The following is a 9,257-nucleotide window of genomic DNA, read 5'->3' as shown; positions in this document are numbered from 1 at the left end:
TTCTTTTTCGACATACTATACTATAACTTTTTTATGGCTATTTAGGACATACTATTTTATGACTTTTTTCAACATACTATACTATGACTTTTCATGACACACACTACTATGACTTTTTTCGACATACCATAGACTTTTCGTTGGAGAATATCTAAATACAAATGCTTCCTTGATCAACTTTATATGATTTGTTCTCACTGACCTGCGGCCTCATGGGTGTAGTTCCCCTCCCGGCCATAGGCGGCGCTGTCATCAAACCCGTGTTTCCGCAGTGGAGGCGCAGGGCGGGGCTCCGGTTCGTGAGACGTACGTGTGCTTCACAGCCTTTATAGCGCTTAGCCTCCGACACTAACCTAACGCTGAAGCTGGAGCCTGAATCATGGTGCTGCTTGAAAACGATGCGGTAAGATCAAGAGCATATTGATCATTGTTCGGTCTGTCGTCGTTAGTGATTATCAGCTGGATATTGGCCCTGTCTGCATTAGTGTAGCTGTCTGGTTAACAGGCAGTCAAGCTAACCCATTAGCCACCATGCTAACGTTTGGTTTCGGGTGTGTTGCACTTTCTAGAATGGTAAAGGCCATACGTAGACTTGTATCTCAGTGGAACTGGTCATTATTTCGTCATTTGTAAATTAGCATTCAGTAATGTATAATTACAAGATAGATAACAGCTCAACTTAAGCTGAAGTAACTTTAAACAACTAATTGTGTTGTTTCCAGACAGTAAAGCATGTCAAAATGTAACATAACCTTCCAAAAGTACCCGAAGAATAGTAAACACCACTACAGATGATATTTAAATGCACTTTTAATTGAAACCTTATAAAATACTACAATAGTTAAGGCAAGATAACCTAATAAACTGAGTGTATAACCAGTCAGTGTCTGTGGAAATTGCATCACATCACATTAGTCATTTAGCAGACGCTTTTATCCAAAGCGACTTACAATAAGTGTATTCAACATAGGTATTCAAGAGAACTACTAGTCACCAGAAGTCATAAGTGCATCTCCTTTCTTAAACAAGCATCTAAGAGCATAAACCAGAGCAAAAGTACAGAAACAGACTAATACGAATACAATAAGTGCACCAAACAAATACGAAATCATTTGAATATTTATTACTTCCAAACACTATTGATCATTATTAACCTTTTTGTTTTTGCTCCATTGTCCAGTTTCTCACAGAGCTCACACGACTGTTCCAGAAGTGCAGAACATCTGGCAGTGTTGTCATCACGTTAAAGAAGTGTAAGCTCATCCCACTTGACGTTCGTTCAAGTTAAACCTGTAAGAAAATGCTACAAGTTTCCCCTTTTCATCGTCTAAACTGAACTGAATGGGGATGTTTTTCTCGTTACCAGATGACGGGAGGACAAAGCCGGCGCCCCGAAAGGGCCACGCAGAGTCGTTTGAACCAGCAGACAACAAATGTCTCATCAGAGCGTCTGAGGGCAAGAAGAAAATTAGCACAGTGGTGAGCTTACTGTGTTTGATCCAAGAGATCTCTGATATTTTGCCGTCGTTTACAAGCCGTTTATGCTGACTTTTCATGTCTTGCTATTTCAGGTCAGCACCAAAGAAGTAATCAAGTTTCAAATGGTAAGTTGAGCTAATTTTAGGTTTTATTTTATTCAATGTTATCTTGGTCACTGCATGCAGATTGACTTGATTGGGTCTCTTTAAGATTATTAAAATGACTCATGTTTCATAGTCGTCTTCTTTTTGAGAAAGAATCTATAATAACTAAATCATAAACTTAAACTCCTTTTTGCAGGCATACTCCAATCTCCTAAGAGCTCACATGGATGGACTTAAGAAGAAAGATAAGAAAAGCAAAAGCAAGAAAACCAAAGCCACCCAATGAGAAACAGACTCTGTAACATAACCATGGGTACCTAAACTGGCCTGTACGATCCTAGGGAACAGCAAAGGCCTCCACTTGGTCTGGTGCTGCACCCTGCTTTCGACCCATTCACCTGAGGCCCTCGGAATCACTGTTCATCCATCCGGTGACTGCTTCAATATTGTGCCATTGTCTGCATGGTAATGTCTCATCCCTGGCAGTTTGGTGCCATGCGAAGTCTGGAACAGAAAACCTGAGGATTTCTCGTAACTTGTACAGGACGAAGCAAGTCAACTTAACTGAATCTCCAGGTCAACAGCAGCTGTGTCACCTCTGGAGCCAAATCCATGGAGCCCAATAATTACCTGCCTTTCATACTATTTAATTGTTAGAGTCCATATTTATGTTTTAATTTACGGCTGACCTGCAAGCTGTTTTGCCATGTTTCAATTTGGCCTTGTCTCAAGAAGAATTAATTGAAATTTGTATGTTTTTTTTTTGTTTGTTTATAATTGAATGAGCGATGAATTTACTGTAAAGTTGCTTTAAAAAACAGAACTGAATAAGGGCAGATTTGATGTATTTTTTTTTTTATAAAAACAGTTTTACTGTATTAGACTTGATATTGGAGATGAAAAATTACTTTATTCAATGATTTTATTTTACCTCCCGAAGCACAATGAATATGATTTTTTTTATTTTCTTTTTAGTTTCATACCAAGCTATAAAACAGACTGTCTGTCTTAAATTGTTAAACCCGAACAAAACAAAATGTGTAGTTTCAGTTATTGTGGGTAATTGAAATGTGAATTAGATTTCTGAATGATGACATGACAAAAAAAGTTTGTTTGTAAGTTGTAGATTTTATTGAAAGGCATGTTTAAGTTATGAATGCAGAGACGACGTTTTGTCTGTGATTCTAATAATGTACTTTCTGTTAATCACAATTGCAAGGCAGGTTTAACTACAGCTGGTATATATCGTCAGCCTATAATATCATGCTCCCAGGTCCTGATCTCATGGACGAGGACTGCAGCAGAAGTTCAGAAATAAAGTGCGCTGTCGAAAGTCACTGCAAGTTTGTTTTTGTCCATTTTGATATAGTGGCAAACAAGAGTGATGTAGAAAAGAAGACAGTAAATACACTATATACATTAACACATTTCTGTGCTGTACTGGCGAAAACAGTCCGACTTGTGATTGAAAGGAGAAGCACCTCATAACGCTGTGTTCCTCTTGTCTGGTCTTTCCTTTGGGGAGAGTGCTAGGTGCCGCTGTCTGTTGCTCTCCTCCTGGTATCCCTGCTTCATTAGGCCGGTCACAAACTGAAACATGGTCTGGATAACAAAAGATACACATTGCGCTGGGTCAGGGTCCCCATCTGGGAAAGACCTTTATTTTTTTCAACAAAGTTTTGAAACATTGTGGAAGGGAAATGTGGTTTTAATTTTTTTTATGCAGAAAAGATCATCTTATGTATCTCTGTGCCTGATTATCCACCCAGGGCCTTATAAATACTAGTTAGTAGTACATCTCTATGTGTGAATGAGTGGACAACGGTGCTCTTAAATATTGTTTGGATCTCCACAAATATGCACCAAAGGATTTTGAGGATATCAAATAGGGAGGATGTGCAGAAAGATATGTGATGGAATCAAAAACTTTTTTCTTGATAGAAAACATTCAGTGAACACATAAAACATTTAAATTAACCAGTTAATTGAAGAAATGCTAAGCGGTGAGGATAAAAGCTCTTCATTGGATTGAATTGAAGGCTCGTAGCAGTTGTTAGTGTACAATTTACTAGAACATTTTTACATCAATATGTGATTTGAATGACTATTAATGTACATATAATATTGTATGTGTGCTATAATTTTTGGATGTTTGATAAATAGTGGTGTTTTGTAATCCCAGGTAGGATGAGCCTAATGTTTGGCATGACAGGATTTAAATTCAAACTGACTAAATTCAACCACTAGAGGGCCTTAGAGGCCATTTAGAGAAGCAGAAAGATGTGCAGAATTGCAAACTAAAATGAAATGATAAAAACAAAAAAAGCACACATTATTTCACATTCGAGTAGATTGTTTTTCTTAGATATGGTGTTTGCCACAAGTGAATAATGTTTTAAACCCCCTCAAATTTTGTGACGCCATTACCAGAAGGCTCTACAGTCAAACTAAATTCACTGAATGACAGAGATGTCTCTTCTGTGTATAAACACTGAGAAGGAACAACATTATCCGAGTGTCTCTGTATTAATAACACAAGCGATCTTGAAGTGACATAACATGATGTGACAGAGCCGTGTTCTATTTTTCTCCATACGCTCATGTTTGGTTCAGTGAGATGTAAATCCCCCCATCAGTCAAGCTTGTGTTGCACTGGTTCCTTTTTGACGTGTTACATGGCTCATTAAAGAGACGTGAAGAACTCTGATGCTGATGCAGACCGGACTACAACCGTCACTAACGCTGACGTGCTGATTGCACACATCAAGCCTATTTCACACAGTCGCTGTAACGGTCTCTGATTAACACTCACACAAAGAGACACACGGGTCACTCAATGGCACTACTTACCTTCCATGCCTCTTCAAGCTCAGCTGTCCACCTCTCCTTCAGGATGGGCTGCACGGCACTGATGAACTCTGCTCCGACGTACTGGAAAACCATTACAGGGGATACTTAACTGATATGCTCATGTTACGCTGTGGTAACTAGGCTGATATCCAGTTGGTGTGTCACTCCATTGTTATTATTATTTTCAGTGTGTGCCTATTTTGCAGTTTTGGGTCAATTCATTCATGTGCTTTAGTTCAGATGTAGTCTCAGTATAATGGTGAGTCTGCTGTATTAGATGAAATTAGAATATGTGAAGTCCCTCTGTAAACAAAGCAGCCTCACAAGAACACACTGTGCTAAGCACTGATGGGATCACTGTTCTTACACCGTAGTACTTAGGTGGGGCGTTGTAATGATAATGGCTTTTTCCCAACTCCAGAGCCAGTGCTTCCAGTCTCTCCAGCTGGTCCAGTCTAGCCACGCTTTTCTCAATAAAAGACATCACCCTGAAAGAGAAGGAGAAAAAATGACACCTCGCCTGATCGATGCACCAGTTAAACATGAATTAGCAGTAGATGACCATCAACTGATACAACACCACTGTACATGTGTTGAAAAACTGCATGATGACATTTTCAGTTTCATAAACTCATATGCCAAGAAAGATAAACACAATTGATTGCATATCATTTCAATCAAGCTTACACTTGATTCAAAATTGCACGATACTTTATCCCAGTGAAAACACGTTTTATCTCCCCTGCACAAAACATCACAGGATCAATTTCCTTTGTTGCTTTTGCAGGTGTGTCTGCCGTCACCGCAGAGAGTGTGCGTGACAGTTTTGAATATGAATATAGAACAATGGTCTAAGAGTTGGATTAGCTATCTTTTCCCTCTGTCTCGCTGCCACCGTGGACATTTATGTTCCCGAGTGCTGTTGAAGGGCCATTTGGCCTTATCGATGACTTTGAGAGCAGCCGGTTCATGCTGGGATGCAACACATTTGGTCTGTGTTGCTGCAAAGCACTGTTTGCCTCTGTACCTTCAGGTCCTCAGGCAGTAATTGGCTGCTTTGGCCTTGTGCACAGAGCTACACACAGAGGCCTGATGCTCCTTGGAAACAGACAGACAAGTGGCTTTGATAGATGCTACAAGCTCTATTTGCAGCAGAGTGGTAAGCAACGTTATAATGATACGACTAAGGGAGGATTTTTTTTTCTTGCACTGCAATGTGTGCAGCATAGTTTTATCATGTATAGTTTAAAAAAAAAGATGAGTTATTATGCACTGATTCCACTGATAAGTATTTCCTGTAGCCAACGCCTGTTTCAATGCCACGTTGCTCCCTTGTTTTCAAAAAACGATGAGCCACACTGTTGCAATATATTTTAGTTTGTTCAATAATGATGAACATGGTCATTGTAGTTTTATTTTGAGTCTGTCACACATACACCTTCCTGCTGCCACAAATACTCACTAGAGCAGTGATTCCCAACCAGGGGTACCCCGGTGCATACTTCTCCCAAGTGGTACCTGAAGTATTTGTGGAGTGGCTCTGATGATTTGAAAAAGCCTAAATTGTTTTGGTAAGAGTATCCATGAATTAGAATACAAATTGGTGAAATCTAACAAGGTTGGTTATCACTGCACAAGAGCACCAAATGTTTTTTTCATCTGTGGCTAAAAATATGTATTTTTAAAAGCAGAAAACTACAGTGCCCAGCAGTTTTAGGAGATGACTTAGCCTTATTTCAAAATGAAACAAAATATTTTTAAACTGTTAAAGATGTACTGGTTTAGTAGGAAGCAATGGGTGACTGATTGCCTCATACATGGTATGAGAAATTAAGTTTTGTTTATGTCTTTCATCCTGACAGAAGCCAATAAATAAATGAAACACTTTGATCTTTTAATGTAAGAAAGACAAAAAGCTGCTGGATATAAATCTGCTCTCCTGCCCAATGTAAAACATGCAGTTCTCTGCTCAGGATGACGCTGATGTGTTGCTGTGTTATGTCAAGTGCAGTGTTGGTAACTGACCGTAGGCCGTGTGCTCTGAGCTCCCGGCTGGTCCGCAACCTCTCCAGGTCCTCCACGCCTCGGAACAGGAAGAAGACATCCTTGCATTCAGGATGGGTCTCAAACAACCTGTTACCAAGACAACGACAGTGCAAGATTCAAACAACTGTAACCTCCTATTCACAATGCTAAGTGAATAAACAGATAATTATGACAGAAAACATGATCAGTTGTGGGTGTGGCAGGTCAGACCGAAGCTTATCCTGTTTTCTGTTTTTTTCCTTTTTTTCCATGGCATGCAGTGCTGCTATTGAGAGGGAAAGAAATGTGTTTCTAAACCTGAAATACAGAACAGAGCCCTCATGAATAAATGCATTAGAGGTCTAAAACACGTGCTCCCATCCACAGATAGACTGATGAATAGAGTTGTTAGAAATATGATGGTGTAAAACATGAATAGTTCTGCGCCCTTTGACGAGCAGACAATACCACAGAGAGGTCTATTGAACGGTTATATATTGACAAAACAAAATGTCGGTGAGTGTCTACCGTACAGGCCACTAGATGTTTTTAAGTGACCTGACTAAGAAACACATGTTTTCATATGTCTACTATAATGTACTATAGGAGACATATGAAAACATGTCTACTATATGTCCATGTACGGTTGCCATTGTCTGCCTGTTTTATATTTGTGCAACTCCAGTTTGGCTCATTACTTCCAATGTGTAATCTAACAATATTACAACTTGTAGTGCATACAATTTAAATGGAACGGTTCTTTGCTTTTAGATACATTAAATTAGAAATATTCAGGCTCTATTAATTTTAAAGTATTAAGAATTCACGCTTCATTGAATGACATAAACTCATTATTTAATGCTACAATGTTTGTACTCCAATGGGAGTGGCTTGGAAGTTTGCTTTCTCACAATGCATACCTCCCACTCACTAGTTGTATTTCCACTGTTAACGCAGCATTGTATGCTCTCTTGTGGCGCACAGGCAAGTATACAGTTCATATGCAGACAATGTAGCACTTTATAGCTCATGTCGAATTTTAATTGGCGCTGTGCAGAGGTTGTTGCAACTACTTTGGCACTGATGAATAGGTCACATCTCAGTCTTAAGAGTATCTTATTTGGTTTCAATTTGGGGAACACCCCCTTGCCAAAGAAAAAAAGGGCTGTTAAATTTAGAGCAAGAACACAATGAAAATGGGTGATTCTATTATTTGCTGTTTTGCTGTAACAATTATTGTTCAGTCATGACACATAAACCCTGGGGGGGGGGGGGCATGAATTTCCACGCTAAGGTCAGTCTCTTCAACTGCTAAGGTCACCCAGGAGACACATGGCATGAATTGGGCTTCTTGTCATGTGCCCAGTAGTCTATTTACTGTATACGCTGCAGCCCGAATGTCCGCCACTCTTTATCACCATACACTTTCATTTGTTTCATTTCCCTGTCTTAGGTCAGAGATGTTTTCCCGGACGCAGGTCGTCATCCTAATTGAAAAAATGCATTTTCCTGATGGCTCATACCTTTAATTGTATAGCACTAAGGCAGGCCAGTGGCTGTGTATCATTACGTAATGTTGTTAAGATGTGATATGAAGTGATAAGAGGGGAGGAGGGGTATCCTGCTCTGAGCCATAAATGAAAAGCTGTGGGTCAGAGGGACGAGCAGAGGGATGTGGTGGAGTTGAAGGGGAGCCTCGATGTTCACTTTCTGTCTTGAAAAGGTCAGGCTTCATGTCATCATCAAAGCGGGACAGAAGACTTTCTGAACACCTTTGTGTCTTTGGCCAGCAGGCCAGAACACAGTGCACACTAAGCTGTCTGAAAAGGTTAAACTGATAAGTTGCTTCTTTGTTGTGCGTTATGATGATCAGCAGTATGAGCCATTTAGACACACAGGATATGGAAAATATTTAGGCTACCTATAAATAATTACAATTATTATATCCACAGAATCCTGTCTTAAATAATTGTAATAAAAGTATAAAATGTCTTAAAGGAATGAGTGTTTATGAAGGCTCCTCAGTTTTACTTGATGGTAACACTATATTACTCCTGATCCTTTGGCTTTACATTATCTATAGCCTACGCTTCTAACTAGACGAATTATCTCTAGTTATTGACATGTAAACAACATTGCAAAAGTACAGAAGGCTTAAGCGTTTTACCTGACGAACATAATAATCCCAACTTTGGCGATATCGTCCCGGATAACTTTCCATGAATCCTTGATCATCTGAATCTGAACCTCGCTGGGACACGCAGCAGCAGCATCCTCTGTAGTCCTCTCTCCAAACTCTGCTTTTGCTTCCAGACCAGATATTGCGCAACCCATTCTTCATAGATAAAACAAATATAGATATAGATATAGATATATATAATTATATATTTGCGACAGTCCAGGAAGAAAAAACAAAAGGTTAATTTAATTTGTGCCAGAGGAAATCTGATGTTGCTGGCATCTGCGTCTCCAACTGCGTCTTGGACTACACGCCTCTGGTCGGTATATCAGACCGGCGTCAAGTTAGTAAACAGACAGACCAGCTGCTAGTTCTGGTCATTGGTTCAAAATAAAAAAAATCCTCTGATGAGAACGGATTACAGGAAGTACTGAGGAGTATTTGCGCTTTTATGTTGAAGGATTGCCCTGTTGTTTTCCTGTGTAAGTCTGTCTGATCAGGGCTGACTTGACGCACCTTTAGGGAAATAGCGCGCTGGCTACATAGGACCTCTGTAACCTGACAAACAAAGGCTGGACCGTGCTGTCAATTTAAATAAAAGACAGATGATTACTTAATAC

The 9,257-nt window shown here is 39.6% G+C and overlaps 2 protein-coding genes across 2 annotated transcripts; one reads left to right on the top strand and one right to left on the bottom strand.

Annotated features, from left to right (window-relative positions):
- The first annotated feature begins 282 nt into the window (after window positions 1-282).
- On the top strand, window positions 283-2,920 carry srp14 (signal recognition particle 14). Its single transcript, XM_054613893.1, has 5 exons — window positions 283-403; window positions 1,181-1,253; window positions 1,367-1,479; window positions 1,572-1,604; window positions 1,780-2,920. Exons 1-5 carry the CDS (start codon window positions 380-382, stop codon window positions 1,867-1,869), a joined length of 333 nt encoding a protein of 110 aa, XP_054469868.1. The 5' UTR covers window positions 283-379; the 3' UTR covers window positions 1,870-2,920.
- On the bottom strand, window positions 2,433-8,792 carry xgb (x globin). Its single transcript, XM_054613892.1, has 5 exons — window positions 8,626-8,792; window positions 6,459-6,566; window positions 4,801-4,921; window positions 4,434-4,514; window positions 2,433-3,185 (listed from the first exon to the last, which is right to left on the bottom strand). The coding sequence occupies exons 1-5, from the start codon at window positions 8,790-8,792 to the stop codon at window positions 3,066-3,068; spliced, it is 597 nt and encodes a 198-aa protein (XP_054469867.1). The 3' UTR covers window positions 2,433-3,065.
- Between the last annotated feature and the right edge of the window lie 465 nt (window positions 8,793-9,257).

Source organism: Anoplopoma fimbria, chromosome 15, assembly GCF_027596085.1.
Source record: "Anoplopoma fimbria isolate UVic2021 breed Golden Eagle Sablefish chromosome 15, Afim_UVic_2022, whole genome shotgun sequence".
Taxonomy (NCBI): domain Eukaryota; kingdom Metazoa; phylum Chordata; class Actinopteri; order Perciformes; family Anoplopomatidae; genus Anoplopoma; species Anoplopoma fimbria.
Note: the sequence above shows the minus strand (reverse complement) of the source record. Positions and strands in the feature narration are given on the sequence as shown.